At 40.2% G+C, this 16,780-nt stretch overlaps 1 protein-coding gene across 1 annotated transcript in view; it reads left to right on the top strand.

Moving 5' to 3' along the window:
- SMCHD1 (structural maintenance of chromosomes flexible hinge domain containing 1) overlaps positions 1-16,780 on the top strand; it is a 179,689-nt gene that overhangs the window by 148,172 nt on the left and 14,737 nt on the right. Inside the window, exons 36-42 of the mRNA XM_026659416.1 lie at positions 2,903-3,055; positions 5,524-5,650; positions 5,837-5,956; positions 7,281-7,366; positions 8,707-8,829; positions 9,079-9,269; positions 10,121-10,230. Of these exons, the coding sequence (XP_026515201.1) occupies positions 2,903-3,055; positions 5,524-5,650; positions 5,837-5,956; positions 7,281-7,366; positions 8,707-8,829; positions 9,079-9,269; positions 10,121-10,230 (910 nt within the window). The remainder of the gene's footprint in view (positions 1-2,902; positions 3,056-5,523; positions 5,651-5,836; positions 5,957-7,280; positions 7,367-8,706; positions 8,830-9,078; positions 9,270-10,120; positions 10,231-16,780) is intronic.

The following is a 16,780-nucleotide window of genomic DNA, read 5'->3' as shown; positions in this document are numbered from 1 at the left end:
CCCCCCCCCCCCCCCCCCCCCCCCCCTCTCCCCTCCCCCCCCCCCCATCCCCACTGTCCTCTGCCCTGACCCCTGACCCCCCCCCGGGTCTGGGGTCCTGTCTGCCGGCCCCTTGCCAGCCGGCGTCCCAGCCGCAGGCCCTGCTCAGCCCGCTGCTACATCTCAGTGGTTTGAACAGAACCGCAGGCTGGAAGCGGGCTGAGCAGGCTGGCGGCATAAGATCAGCATTTTAATTTAATTTTAAATGAAGCTTCTTAAACATTTTGAAAACCTGGTTTACTTTACATACAACAATAGTTTAGTTATATAATATAGACTTATAGAGCGAGTCCTTCTAAAAAACGTTAAAATCTATTACCGGCACGCAAAACCTTAAATTAAAGTGAATAAATGAAGACTCGGCACACCACTTCTGAAAGGTTGCCTACCCCTGAGCTAACCTAAATCTCCTGTGCTGCAGATTAAGCCCATTACTTTTTGTCCTACCTTCAGTGGACATGAAAAACAATTGATCACTGTTCTCTTTATAACAGGCCTTTCATAAATTAGAAGATCCTTTTCAGGTTCCCTCTCAGTATTCTTTTCTCAAGACTAAAAATGCCAAGTTTTTTTTTTTTTTTAACCTTTCCTCATAAGTCAGGTTTTCTAGATTTTTAAATGATCCTAGAATATCAGGGTTGGAAGGGACCTCAGGAGGTCATCTAGTCCAACCCCCTGCTCAAAGCAGGACCAATCCCCAGACAGATTTTTGCCCCAGATCCCTAACTGGCCCCCTCAAGGATTGAACTCACAACCCTGGGTTTAGCAGGCCAATGCTCAAAGCACTGAGATGTAGCAGGGCCCCATTTGCTCCTGCCTCTGCTCTGTTCCTCTGAGCCTCTCAGAGACCCTGGGGCCCAGCAATCACTGGTCCAGTTTATTTACAGCATGCAATCCCACCACCTCACCATATACAGCTTGGGGATTTCAGCTTTAAGGACTTCTCAGCCTCTGCACCCAGGAGGGAAGAGTTACCCCTCTCCTTCCACTCTCTGGCTTCCCCCGGCTTCCTTCCTCGGCCTGTTTGTAGCCCCGGGCTAATTAGGCTGTCAGCTATTCTAATGCTATCATCCAAAGTGCTTGCAATCCCTTCTGCCTTGGTGTCATCTACAAATTTTGTAACCGTGCTCTCCACTCCATTATCCAAGTCATTAATGAAAATATTGAATAGTGTCAGATGTAGCATCCCACTAGATATGTCCTCCCACTACTCTGAGTATGGTCTTTCAACCATTTGTGCACCCACCTTATAGATCCTGCCAGAGAAAGCATATGCACAGACTAAAGCCGATAATAAATATCTCCCATCCAAAACTAAAACCTTCAGAAGTCATTAGGGAGGAGTGGGGAACTCCTGAAAATAGACTGTGACTTAGTTAGCAAATCTTGAGGTTATGCAGGCCCCAGAATGGAAGAAATTTGTCTTCGTGATCTCCAGAGTTGATTCAGTGGTGACATCCTTACCAGAGGATAATGGATAATTCCTGTTAAGAGGGATGTCTTTTCCAGAGACCCTGTAGACAGGAAATTAGAAGCCACCCTTAGAAGGGACTTCAAAGCCTTTTCAGAGCCCTACTGTCAACCAAATGCTTTGCTAAAGTGCCAGTAACTGATGTAATGTCCTAAAAATATTCAATCCCCACATCTATGGCAAATTCCATGATCCTTGTTGTGAGACCAGTGTCAACCAGTTCAGTGGCCAGATGCTTTAAGCTCTGGACAGTAGATAACTTCTGCAAAACAAATTTGAGTACCATTACTACTATTTCAAGTGATTATCCACATATTTCACTTCTGGTGCACATGTATTGCATGAATGTGAGATCAGATTCTTTTAAGCTAGTAGTATCTGCTGGTGCTGCCTCTGCACCCTAGATATGCTCATGGCTCCAACCCAAGGACATAAAGGGCTGAGAAGAACAACCATCCCTCAGTTCCTTCTTACTGCCATTGCAACAAGACAGAACCTCCACAGCGTCTGTTTACTCTGCACACCGTGCAATCTCTTGTTAGCTAGTAAGTGTAGATAGTATATTTACTAGTTTGTTTACACGCCTTAGCCAAAAAAAACAAAAACCTTTATAATGCATTAGGGAATACTCCCAATTCCGGAACCCTCGCCAATATGGCTGAAACAATTCCCTGGGATTTAAAACTTGCCCCTTTTGTGATGCTGCTGTTTCACTCAACGGGCATTGAGGTGCTTGTTTTTCCTTGGTGAGGGATACATTCCTGACAAATGCTCTATTGATCCCTCTCCAAGTGGACCCAGAAAGCTCTTTCTACTGGAATGATCAATGAAGGCGTCTTCAGAACCAGGGGTGAAAAATCCTGTCAAGCCTGAATAGAAACTTTTGGCTAGTGCTCCTGTGAGCTGCAGCTCTACTCTCCAAGATCCACAGCTTTTACCTAGAACTTTACATAACAAAAACTACCACCACACTCTATCTTCCCAAGCCTTAACCTTTCCTCACATGCTAAGAAAGAGTTTGAAAGGTTGTGTAACAGCGCAACCTGGTGACTCCTATAACAACATTTACCCTAAATCAAGGGTTCCAAAACTGGATTGCGCCATCAGCAGATGGAGTCGTGGCAGTCCCTAGTGCATGAAGGACACCACTTTGTTCCGTGCAGTGTGATCTCACTCATGCTTGCTCGTGAGGTCAAGCTGTATAGAGGATGTCATTTTGCTCTACAAAATGGCATCTTCAGATGCTGTCTGGGGTCTCAGGAGGAAATAATTCATTAAAATGGGGTCATGCTAGCAAAGAGTTTGGGGGCGGGGGTTGCTGCCCTAAATATTCAGTGCAATTCTTATTCATGACCTACACAAACTCATTTTTGTTTGTTCTTTTTTATTAAGGATGAATACAACAACCGTACAGGAAATGATTTGGTTGGCAAGATAGTAGCTGCAATTAAGAGTTCCAGTGAAGAAGATACAGAGATCCCAGTCTTTCAGGGGAAAGTTAAAACAATTGAGTTTCCATTTAACAGAGGATCTGCTGAAATCGTTGTAAGTGTTTGATTTAATCACAATGAAAAATGTATTTTTATTTGTAGGTAACATTTCAGTAACTTTAATTTTTTTTTAATGGAATTCCTTGATTTTTTTTCATAAATTCATAGATTTTAAGGCTAAATGGGACCATGAAACTATCTAATCTGACTTCCTGTATATCAGAGGCCATCAAATATCACTGTTATCTGTGTATTGAGCCCAATAAGTTGCTCTGACTAAAGCAGGCTGTCTAGTAAAGCATCCATTCTTGATTTGGAGACATCAAGAATCCACCACTTGCCTTGGTAGTTTGTTCCAATGGTCAGTTATCCTCATTATTCAAAATTTGTGCTTTATTTCTGATTTGAATTTGTCTGGTTTCAATTTCTAGCCGTTAGTTCTTGTTACGCCTTTCTCCACTAGATAAGAGCTCTTTTGTACCTGGCATTTTCCCCTCATGAAGATTACTTATACACTCTAATCAATTCACCTGTCTGACTTCTTTTTGATAAGCTAAACATATTAAGATCTTCTTGAAACATGGAAATGGAATGTGTGAGTGACATCACAAGAAGTATATTATCCTCTTAGTCCTAGAATAGTTTTTCTTTTATATTGAACAGTTTATTTAAAACTTTTCAGTGGGGAGGGGGGAAATTATTTAATTTCATGGAGTGCCAGTCTTGAGGAAAATGCTGGATAGTGCTTCACACTAGCTTCTGGAAGCAGAAATAAAAAAATGTCTCTCTCTAACCACTAGCACCTGCTCTCAAAGAGCCAGTTTGGCAGCCAAACTCCATTCTTCCTGCCTCAACAGCAGCTGACAATGTTACAGTCTCCCTCTGCGTATGCTATAAACCTTCTTTCTTTCCCTGGTTTTCAGCTGTCCTGCTTGTTCTTTCATTCTGGCATGGTAAGATCCTACTGCTTTGGACAGGAACTCCTGTTGTCCCCCTCTCTCCCTTGAGGGAATGAGGGAGTACTTCGGTAGTGACCATCTTCAGTGACTCTTGTATTCCTTCTCCTTCCAGTAGCAGGTCGAGTTGTTTAAAGGTATATCTGCATTGCCAGGTGAAGATGTGATTGTAGCATGGTCTGGCATACCCTGTGTTAGCTTTATTATAGCTATCACAGGTAATAATAGCAGGATGGTGTACACTACAAAAAAAGTAGTGTTTGTTGTATTGGACTTCAGCACAGGCTAGCAATCAGAATACCAGCCCTCGAGGGCACGTCTACACTGCAGCTGGGAGCTTACCTGCCAGCCCAGATACACAGACTTGTGCTAGCTTGGCTAAAAATAACAGTGTGGATGTTGTGGAACTGGTGGCAACTCAGACTAACCCATCTGACTCCTGGGACCAAGCTCGGGTGGCTAGCCCAAGCTGCTGCAAGTGCTGCAGCATCCACACTACAGTTTTTAGTGTGCTAGCAAGTCTGTCTACCTGAGCTGGCAGGCATGGTCCAAAATGCAGTGTAGACACACCTTTGAGGACTGGTACTCTAATTGCTAGCCTATGTTGAAGTCCATGCCGCCACATCTGTCCTATTTTTGTTACCCATTAAAGCTAACACAGGCATGCCTATCCATGCTACAATCATACCTTTACTTGGCAATGTAGACGTAGCCTTAATAACCACCAGTGCTCCCATTTATAGTAGCTGAGAGCCTTTTGGTTTCATATAACTTAATGTACATGAGTAGACCCATTGAACTCAATGGGTCTATTCATGTGCATTAAGTGTTTGCAGGATTGAGGTCTTTGTTAGTTGTGAAACAGCTTTTAACTTTTTATTCAACTATAATTTTGCATCAGAAATTCAGGGATATTCTTAAATTTTGGCAGCATTCCATCTTGACTAGAAGTATGTTTGGAAGCAGGTTAATTTTCATCTTAGAGAAAGTGCCCTTTAATAATAAAATGACTTCTCCATCTGTCATAACTTTGTTCATTCACTTGGGACCTACTGTCTATTTCCATAGTAACAGCAGCAACTTTAGCTCAGCATTGGGAGTTAGGTGCTTTTCTTACCTGGGTTTATATATTTGGCCTAGTTTCCCATTGTGTTTGCATTGTGTTCACATGATACAAATGCACTCTAATACTTCCAGGAAAATTTTACTTATGGGAGAGAGTATAAGGTGTATTTTTTTCTAAATGTTTGATCTTACTGATAAAACATATAGTTAAAACTACAATTCTTTCACAAAGTAAAGCTGATATTTTAGTCCTTAAACTTAAGGTATAGAGTGTTTAATCTTCAAATTTTTATTAAGAAAAGAAATTATAAATATTGTTAATTAAGGATAAAAGATAGTTATTGATAAATTTCAAAGTCAATATTTAAAACTTTATCCATATTTTATAAATAGTACTTAGTCAGCGATGTGATATTTGACTAGGAAAAATTCATAAGTCAAATTTTATTTGTTGTGCTATATTTGTGCGTGTTATATGATGTGTGTATATTTGTTTCTACAGAATCTAGTGCTGGCAGAAAACAGCCCTGGAAGAGATAGCACTGAATATATTCTTGAATTTGAGGCAGACTTACCAGCTTTGGCAAAACCTCTGGAACCATACCGTCTATCATTTATGTTTTACAATGGTGAGTTTCAAAAGTAGCTTCAAAATATTTCTCATTCTCTCATTCCTAAAGTTTGACTTTTATTTCACCCCCAAAAAAATCCATGTTGGTTTTGGGCATCTTTTCTCTACATCAGGCTGTGTGACATTTTAATATGTACTTCTGTTAGTATTGTTAACAGAATGTTGATGTGTTTAAAAAATTTAGATTTTAAGAAACAGCAGCAGATGGCGACGCTTACAAGAGAGAGAGACGAACTATCTAAGTCAATAGCTTTATACAGAAATATGTTTGATACCACTGAGCAGCTTATTACTGAAATGAAATGTAAGTCATGTCATTTACATATATACCTTTAAAATAAAAAAAATATGTTTTAACTATATTTTCTCAGGAAGGAAACTAGTTTTTTCCTATTATGATTTTGATATTAAAGAGATTGTAAATATCAAAACTGAAAAATGAGGAAACAAATTTTACAGTTTATTTTGGAAAAAAGTAGTGTTTGTTGCATTGGGAGAAAAGCATCTGGTTATTTGAGTAGGTGTACATATAAAAAGTCTAGCAGTTATCTTGACGTGAGGCAAAATCCTTAGGCCAAAGTTTTCTAACATGGGTGCCTAAAGATGGGCTCTTAAATCAGTACCCTAATTCTCACAGCTTCTGAGCACTTTCATTTCTTCGATGAGAGCTGTGGGTGCTCAGCTTGCTGGAAATCAAGACTGCCTTTTAGTCCCCTAAATATAAATTTAGGGACCTAACTTAAAGCCAACACTTTCAAAAGTGGATACCTAAAGTTTCATAATGTATTTTTCTCCCCTCACCCTAGAGACCATAACTCCCAAAAGTATGTTGGTTGTATATGTTTGTGTGTCCCTACAGCAGTCATAATTGTTTATAAAAAGAGGTTAAGGAAGAAGCCCGTCAGTTAGATATGTAGGGAAGGCTTACATGAAAGAGTGAGATAAATAAAAGTAACAAAAGTATACTTGTACATTTTGGTTATTCTTAAACTTACTTTGTTTGGATCAGCCTTCTTATTGACCCAAATGTTTCATTTGTTTTATATGCCAGATATTTTGAACTTTCTCTCATTGTTAATTGCTAATATAAGATAAATGAAGAATATTGATAAATTATAAGAAACGTTTGCTCATTGCAGTACTAAGATCAGGGTTAAATTCCATAGGTGTAGTTCTAATATGGGCTCTCGATGCAAAGCTGGGTTCTGATACTTGTGGTAGAGGAACTTTTAGGAGCATTCTCAGATTTCAGACGTTTCTGTCTAAGATAGGAGATCTGGACGCGAGCAGTGCACTATGTATGCATTGTTTTTAAAAACATTTTGTTTTGATTTGTTAGATTGAATGGAGAATAAGACAACAAAATTGTTGGGTTTACTTCTTTGTTTTCAAAGCTGTTTCAATATAATTGGGAGCACTTATTTGAAGAGAAATTGTTTGCAGTCTGGCCAACCCCAGGACTCTTGTGATCAAATCTGAGGTGTGTCCAGTATACACTGGAAAGCAATAATAATGGAAATATCTCTGACAAGGGGAAGGAATACTCCTAGAAGAGAACTCATTGGGTAATAAATTTTCCATTCCAACATTACCTACCACGCTAAGTGTTGATTATTAAATTGTTTCAGATCAGGTCCAGGAAGCTGAAACAAGACAGTCTCACCTGAAGAATGAACTGAAAAAGCATCAAATTGATATTCCACAGACAAGCATAGTATGGCTTTTTAATTTCCTTTTAAATTGTTTATTTCACAACAAGCAACATATTTAACACTGTACAAGTAAAGCCAACTCTCAGCTTGTGTTATATCAAAGAATCAAATAAAATGTGTAATCCATACATACTTATCTACCAAAACTCTAAGGTGTAAACTTAATGGGTCACTTATATAAAGTAGTGCCAAAAACTGTGCTTAATTCCTTATGTGTAAAGCAAGCTTTCATTTACTGTTCTGTCAATATGCCTTAAAACTTATTTGAAGGGACCATTTCTGAAGGTGAGTAGTTAGCTGTATCTGTCCATATGTAGTCCTTGCTTCTCGGCAAAGACTACCAGTAGAAGTGCCAGTTTTGAGGATTGCTATTTATAATATTATACAGATGATTATACATTTCACACACTGACCAATGCTGAATTAAAATTAGTAATTTAGAGGTTCAGTACAATATCTCCCATTATCAATTTCCCTGAAAGATCAAGTATCAGGGGGTAGCCGTGTTAGTCTGTATCTACAAAAACAACAAGGAGTCTGGTGGCACCTTAAAGACTAACAGATTTATTTGGGCATAAGCTTTCGTGGGTAAAAACTTCACTTCTTCTTACTTGCGAAGTAACTCCCTGCTCTCCATGTGTCAGTATATAATGCCTGCATCTGTAACTTTCACTCTATGCATCTGAAGAAGTGAGGTTTTTACCCACGAAAGCTTATGCCCAAATAAATCTGTTAGTCTTTAAGGTGCCCCCAGACTCCTTGTTGTTCCTGAAAGATCAGTTACTCTTTAAAGAATCTATTGAGACATCTTGCATTGGTAAAGTTTTGAGTTCATTATTGAAATAATTGAATATAGAAATGAAGGTTATAAATAATATATATTATTTCATCATGAACCAATAAAATCAATTGTTTTTCTATGCATTCAACAGTCTGGCCAGTTGGTTTCCCTCTGTTAGCTTAACCTTTAGGCAGAGAGCCTAATTGCAGCCTTCCAAAATTTTGTTCTCACCGCCCAGCTACAATCCTTCCCTCTGGCTCTTGCACTTTCTTCAGTTCCTCTTCTGTCTTGGCTTAAGGCAGGCACCTTCATTTCCTCATGAAGCAATTAACCATTCTGACAGATGGAAAATGAAATAGGTACCTGAATTCTTTCAGCAAAAGGACCATAGTTGTGATGCCACCTCTTGTTTTCCTCTGACACCAACTAGAATAGAGCCATACTAAGTCTGGTCCAGATTGTTGTATGCTTCACAGCAGAAACCTGATTTACAGCTAGGTAAAATCTTTCTGTACAAGATGAGATGATATACAATTGTTAACTTTCAATTTTAATTTACAGTTGCAATATGTTGATTCTTTCATAAAACAAAAGATGTTGGAGCAAGAAGGAGTAAAGAAATCTCCAAGAAGAGCATGTACCCTTTCAAACTATCCCAAAGACAATCAGGATATTTTAGGGAAGGTGAGTTTTTTGTTAGTCCTTTTCACAACAATTCCATGGTGAAGAACTTCAAGCTGTTCAGTCAGTAAGCTCCTAAACAAGCTTCTAAGTAACCTCTGGAAAAGCAGCCTCCAGAAAGGGGTGCCAACAGCATCCCATCAAAATTGCCCAGTTATTGTAATGAGCCTTCAATTGAAGAGGGATTGTGGATAGCAGGAAAAACATGAGTGATCTTGTTTCCAACAAGTATTCTTTACTTCTCTTGTACAGATTGCACATTTAGCACAGATTGAGGATGACAAAGCAGCGAAGGTCATCTCTTGGCATATGGCTAGTGATATGGACTGTGTAGTCACCCTAACTACTGCTGCTGCTCGTCGTATCTTTGATGAAACCCAGGGTCGACAGCAAGTCTTGCCTCTTGATTCTGTTTACAAGAAGACTCTCCCGGATTGGAACAGGTAAAGGAAAAAAATTGTACTTCTGTTTTCCTGGAAAACTTTTCCTTCACTATATTTTTTTTTCTAATTTTGTTTAACCTTTATATTAGCAAAGAATTCTAATTAGAAAATGTCTTCACAATCATGTTAACTAGCAGGAATGTAGCTTAAAATCTTAAGTAATATCCCAGTTTTGTAAATTTAACTTTGTATTGTTATTTTCTATATTCTATAAGAAGCTTTTCTCTTATAGTACAGGAGACCGTATATAACTCCTTTACAATTAATAAAACATTATTGGATAATGTTATGGTACATAGAATTAGGTATTTGGACTTATCACTTAGTATTTTGAAACCCTAACTTTTCCCGTTCAAATCACGAGCATGTTCCCAGAAATCATCTGTAGTCATTCAAATTACTATACTGATCCATTTCCTGGAAGGAGAAGATGCAATGTAGAATTTCAGGTTTCAGCTATGCCCCAAAAAGAAACTGAACTAATCAATTTAAATAGATAACATTATATGCATTTGCTTTTTAAACACAATTGTACTTAAGTATCTTGGGTGGGTGGGAGATAAAACAAAAAACATGGTTTTTCAGCTATTTGTAAAACAGTGTATCAAATCTGGCCTACATAGGACTGTTACATTCAAAAGTAACTCTTTAAGTCAGATCAGTTCAATTATATATCACTAGGAATTTGGGTTTCCTCAGGTGATATGTATGTATTAAGGTTGGGAACTTCCAAGTCCTGGCATTGAAGTGTTAATATGTAGATCAAGTATAGTTTCGTGTTTCTGATTAGTGTGTCAAAAACAATGGTAGAATAAAATAAAATGTAATTTGTCTTTTTTTTTTAAAACCAGGACTTTACCTCACTTACGAAATGGAAGAAATCACTTCAGACCTATTGGAAACCCTGTATTTGCCAGAGATTTGTTAACATTTCCAGAGAATGTAGAGCATTGTCAGATAGGTAAATGTCACTAAAGAAGTATTATCTTAATTTATAAACGGAGGAGACACAGAAACCATACCAAATCATATAGTGAGTGATGGCCATTAAAATCTTTACAAATTTGCCTTTTACCAAAGCGATCACATAACTTGTGTTAGAGAGAATGACAGTAATGTTAATTTGCAAATGACAAGAAGATTTTAACGATTACTATCACCAGTCTTCGTTCTTGATCGTCATTCTCCTACTTTCTCTTCCATATATTTAATTTTAAAACAAAAACTTCAGCATTATCTCATATCCTCCAGTTTGTTTCAAAATAATTGGAGTCAATCTTGATACAAGTTTTAAAAATATTTTCCAAAGTACTGTTACACTATTTGCTGTTCCTTGTCTTTTCAAAACTATGTAGGGTATCATATCACCTCAGACCAAGATACATCCTAGTTGGATTATGTATAATCATATGTGTGCGCTCAGTACCTGCATCCAAAAAGATTTTATCCTTCAACAATTTCACAATATTTTAAATATATTAACTTTCTCATCATACCTTTTCTAGCATTATACTATTTCAAACCCTGGCTTTCTTAAGCTTTTAAAGATCTACTCCAAAACTAAATATAATCTAATATTTTTTTATCACGTTACCAATGTTGAAGCATTCCTCTTCAATATTCATCAAAAACCAATTTTCCTCCAAATCTTTTCCCAAAGTTATGCATCTGCCTTCATTTCACTCGGATTCTACTTTTTATGAACGTTCAAATGATAGACTATTGCTTAGGGGTTGGCAATAATTTTCTGGTGTTGCAATATTACAATAAATATTTTCCAACAGTCTTCCAAGGGAAGTAGTAGAAACCACAATGCTTGAAACATATAACAGGCGACTGAACGAAGTTGGACACTTAGAAAATACCTTATAGGGCATAGTCCTTTCCTGTCAAGGGAATGGACTTGGGAAAAAAATCCATGGATCTTTGAATTCTGTGGTAATGTATGTTTCTTGCTATCCAGAGGATTAACCAATCAAGGACAACATTATGGAAGGAATAGAGAGAACACTCCTGGAATAAGAGTTCTTTATATGAGTCTTCACAACAGTTGTAATCAGTTGGTCTGCTTAAATTAACACAAATGCAGTAACTTTACTTCTCTTCTGAAGATTTCGGGAGATAATATTGTGGGGGAAGTATACTTCCAGCTAAGTAATCTTTGAGTAGCGTCCTTATGGATGCTCCACTTCAGGTGTGGCATTTTTCTTCCATTGGAGACTTTCAGTAGCAATGCCTGTTCAGCCCGTGCATGCTCCCTAAGCATCCTCATGCCTACACAGAGGTTGTATAGGGCTGCATGGGCCAATTGTCCTCAGTTCCTTTTCAACCACCTGGGCCGGAGATGGAGTGTTTAGCCTTCCCACTTGGCTATTTGTTAAGCTTGCCTTCTAGTTTAGTTTAGCCCTTATTAGTGTTTTGTTTAATTTATATCTTTCATTTGGAGGGTCTTTATTTTATTCCCTCATTTTTCCCCTTACTACCTCCGCCCTCTGGGAGACCACGAGACCCTTTCCCTCCTTTACATGGGTATGCTGGGATCACCAGGATTCAAGCACTGTCTCACTTGCCCAAACACTATCCTGCTCAGTGACACATTCCTGTTATATTAGTCTCTGGGGGATATGCACATCCCTCAAAAGTGTAACTTCTATGTAGCCCTCAAGAGCAGGACTAGAAAAAAGTTGACAGATCAGACTCAAACTTTTCAAGATGGAGCGCTCTCTTCATCATGCCTCTGATTCAGGTCAGGGGACCCACTGTGTGCATCAGCCACCCGGTGAGCTTATTGCCCCATCTGTATCGGCACCACATTCACCCAGACCTTTGAAGGAGAAATCATCAAAAGGTACTGGGAAGGCCTCTAAGAAAAGGAGTTCCAGTTCTCCTTATAGACAGTCTATTTCAAAAATATCTGTCTCCACTGAAACTAGCTGTTTCTGAATCCTCCATCACTTGTTGGGTACTATTGAGACTTCAGACTCCTTCAGTACTGATAGATCTCCAAGACACTGAGTTCATCTAAGAACTACGGTTCCAAACATACTTTGATGCCTAAACAGTCTTTTGTACCACCTAAGCATGATTGAAGCAGCAGGGAGAAACAGACCTGCTACTAGCAGTACCAATGGACCCTCCTATGCAACCTTCTGTGCCTAGCCACATGACCACCTCAGTACCACGGAAGGTTAAATTGCCTCAGGTGTCACACTCTTTGAGGCATCCAGAATCATTGGTACTCACACTTCTACAAAGGACTCATCAAAGTAGGTTTCTCTTCTATCTTCATTCTCTCATCTGGTACCACAGGACTTTAGGTATTCCAAAGATCTGCATGTCTCTGATGAGCCAGTATCTCCCCTTTTAATGGGTACCAAGCGCCTATCAGTACCAGGATTGTCATGGTCACCAGAATTACAAATCTTTCTGCTACCACTGGATTTTCCACCAGTTTTGGAGCAAGGTAGGGCTCCTCTCTAGACATCGCAGAGGATTTTTTATCTGATTCCCATGTCTCTATCCAATATTCCCCTACCTATCGCTACCGGGCTCCCTCCCTGATACTTAAAGGGAGAAGGACTATTCATGTGAATGGCACACTCCCACTCCTCCTCCATAGTATGAACATCAATGGGTGCCACCTCCAGTGCCTTATCGCCCCCTCTCCCCTCCCACTGGGGACCCTTGGGACACTTACCATCAACAGTGTTGGTCTCAAAAGAACTATTGGAACAGGCAGTCCCCTACTTCAGCCTCCTCAGTTGCAAGAGGAAACATTTTCCACCCACCACCATGACCTCATCACAGATGAGGCTGTGTTGCCTCTTCCTCCTTCCCTGGCCATGAGTTCAAAGAATTGCAGGACCAGGTGAAACAGGTTGCAGGCTCATTGCAGATCCAACTAGAGGAGGTCCAAGAATCTCAACATAAAATCTTGAACATTCTGCAAATGTCACCTTCTGTGCACAAGTGGCTCTACCCATAAATGAAGCCCTTCTATATAGTGCCTAAACCATCTGGCAGACCCCAGCAATGGTGCAATTCACACACAAAAGACTTGGTAAAAAGTACTTTGTCCCAGCAAAAGACTCGAAATTTTTATTTTCAGATCCTGCACCCAGTTTTTGGCAGTTGAAGCTGTAAATGAACACTGCAGACAGCCATGACAGGGACCTTTTTGGCTGTAAAACCTATTAATCTGTGCCCTTGCAATTTAGGATTGTGAATTACCGAGTGCTCATGGCAAAGTACAATCACACCAATTATTCAAAATTTACTTCTTTTATTGAACATCATAGCTGAAGGTCAGCTATTGGCTCAGACTTTGCTATTAGCCTCCTTAGATGTGGCTGATGCGGCAGCACACTCCATCTCCATGGCTACTGTTATGTGGCAGGCATCTTGACTGCAGCTCTCAGGATTCCCTAGGGAGTTTCAGGACACTGTTGAGGACCTTCTTTTTGGTGGAATCAAACTCTTTGCAGACAATTGACAGATAATTGCAGACCTTGAAGGATTCCAGGGCCACATTTCAGTCATTTGGAATCTACATGTCTGCAAGCAAACATAGCTTTAGTAGATCTCATAGCATCAGATTTTATCCCACACAATTCTTGGGTTTCCAATGACCCACTGAGCCACACTACATCTGTTTCAACCATGCAGCCACCCTCAACTTCAGAGCATCAATTTTGACAGACTGGTTGAGGGTCCCGATCAACCCCAGTTTATGATCTTTCTGCTGCATCAGTTTACCCACCTTCCTCCCTTTAGGAACCGCCTCTTCCACTTCCAGCTGGCATGGGAGCAAATTATACTCCGGGGGGATTCTGCGCCACTGTGCACACACAGAATTCATGTCCCTCACAGATTTTTTTTTCTCAGCAGAATATAGATTCTGCTGGAGAGGTGCTGCAGTTACACTTTTCACCCACCAGGGATTGCTGTGGCGCCAAAAAATAGGGCAGCCAGCTGGCAGAGAGACTGCATTCCTCACTGCAGGGCCGGATGAGGAGGCACAGGATGGACAGAGCAGGACACACGGAGCTGCTGGGGCGTCATAGACTGGGGTTCAGAACGGCTAATGCGCGGGACAGACTGGGGCGAGGGCTCAGGAGCTAATGGAGTGACAGCATTGAGCCAGGAACTGATAGGAGGGGACTGAGGAGTGTGGCTGCAGGGGCACATGGGCCTGGGGCAGATGTGCCTGACTGAATGGGAGAGGCTAGGGGCCTGCCAGGGTCTGCATGGGGGAGGCTCTCCAACTCTCTAACAATTCCCCCTCCCCTCAAAATAAAAACCTGTTCCATTCTTCTCCCTCCCACCCACCCCCACACACAACAAACCTCCAAGTTCACTCCTAGGCTCCTGCCCAGCGATTACTTCCCTCTCCCTCGGATCATCTGTTACCCCTGACTCCCCAAGCCTTTCCACTGCTTCTGAGGGGTGCGCAAAAAACATTTCTGTATTATAGTTTAAATTAATTATTACTGAAAGTTCTGTATTAATATGCCAAGTATGGAATCTATTTGTCAAAAAAACATTTCCTGAATCTTTTTTTTTTTTTTTTTTTTTTTTTTTTTTTTTCAGATATTTTTTTTTATTTGTTTTTTTAAATAAATTACCAAAATAATTGAAACTGGTGTGATTAAATTGTTATTTTGACAAATAAAATATTGCAGAATTTTCAAATATGCACAGAATTTTTAACTTTTTGGTGCAGAATTCCCCCAAGAGTAAGATTACATCAGGCAGTTGGGTGCTGGTGGTCATTAGATCGGCTTACTCCATCCATTTCACATCTTTCTCCTCCCCAGCCCCTTCCCTGTCCCTTTGCAGGGACCTCTCTAATGAGCACTTGCTGAGACAGGAGATTGACTTCCTTCTACATTCAGGAGCAATAGAACGGATTCCTGCACAAAATGGGGGCGGGGGGAAGGGGTTTTACTCCCAGTACTTTATGGTCCCAAAAAAGAATGGATGTTGAAGACCTTTTTAGACTCTTAAACAGCTTTGTGAAAGCACAAAAGTTCAAGAAGGTGACTCTTGCAGCTGTAATTCTATAGTTGAATCTTGGGGATTGGTTTTCAACCCTCAACCATTAACATGCATATTTCCATATAGTAATTCACCCATCTCACAGAAGTTCCTTCGCTTTCTGGTCAGCCAGGACCACTTCCAATATCGGGTACTCCCATTTGGACTTTTCTCTGCTCCAAGAGTATTTTTGAAGGTGCTGGCATTGGTCACTACCTATCTTCATCAAAAGCCAATAACAGTCTATCCATACCTCAGTGATTGGCTGATCAAGGGCTGGGTCTAATGAAGTTCTTTTCACCATAAAGACAGCCTTGTCTCTGTTCCTCAGGCTAGGTCTCCAGCTCAGTATCAAGAAGTCCACATTGATTGATACCTCTACAGAGAATAGAATCCATAGGGGCATCCCCAGATGTGGTAAGAGTCAGGACTTACCTCCCCATGGACAGGTTCACAGCTCTATCAAACTTTATCACAGTGATTCAAGGAAGCCTGCAAACTTCAATAAGTAACTATCCCCAACTTTTGGGACATATGGCAGCTTGTACCTTTGTAATTCATCATGCAAAGCTTCCCTTTTGCTGCTTCCCGGTGTGGCTCAGAACAGTTTATTTGCCTAACAGACACAATCTAGACAGACCCATATCACTTCCTTGTCAAATAAGAGTCTCCCTCAATTGGTGGAAGTACCTTCACAAAACCTATACAGGAGTCCCTTTTATCCAATCATCTCAAACCATCACCATAACGACAGAAGTATCTTTGTTGGGCTGGAGAGCAAATCTGGGGACACATACACTTCAGGACAGATGGTCTATCCAAGGATCTCGTTTGCACATCAGCATTGTGGAACTGAGGACAGTCAGGAATGCCTATATTCACTTTCTCCCATTAATCAGAGACAAAATCATGACAAACAATTTGGCTTGCATGTTTTATGTTAATCATTAAGGAAGAGCAAGATCCCCTTCTCTCTGTGCCAAAGCAATAAAGCTATAGAACCAATATAACCAATCACATCTTCATTTCCGTGGCATAACTTCCAGGCATACAAAACACCATAGCTAGTGCTCTTCACAGATGCTTCTCCTATGATTGAGTGGCACTCTCAATCATGTCTTTCTGACCTGGGGGTTTCCAGAGATGGAACTTTTTGCCAACGAGAAGTTCAGATCGCTTTGTTCAGGAGGATTGTGGGGCCTTCACTCACTAGGAGATGCCTTCCTCATCCCATAGATGAGGGGACTTCTTTATGCGTTTCCCCCAATACCTCTAATATTAATAGTTCTAGCATGGCCAAGACAGCCTGGTATGCTTACCTGATTAACCTGGCTGTTTGTGGGCAGTCAGCCTTCTGTCCATTTATCATCTCTTCTCTCAAGATGCCAGTCAGACTCTTCACCCTAACCTGGGAATTCTTTTCCTCAAGACTTACTGTTCTGCAGAGGTACAACAGGTGTTGTTGATGAATAGTA

The sequence above is a fragment of the Terrapene carolina genome, unplaced genomic scaffold, assembly GCF_002925995.2.
Source record: "Terrapene carolina triunguis isolate 2854851 unplaced genomic scaffold, T_m_triunguis-2.0 Scaffold58, whole genome shotgun sequence".
In the NCBI taxonomy this organism is placed as follows: domain Eukaryota; kingdom Metazoa; phylum Chordata; order Testudines; family Emydidae; genus Terrapene; species Terrapene triunguis.
This window is presented reverse-complemented; position numbering and strand designations above follow the sequence as displayed.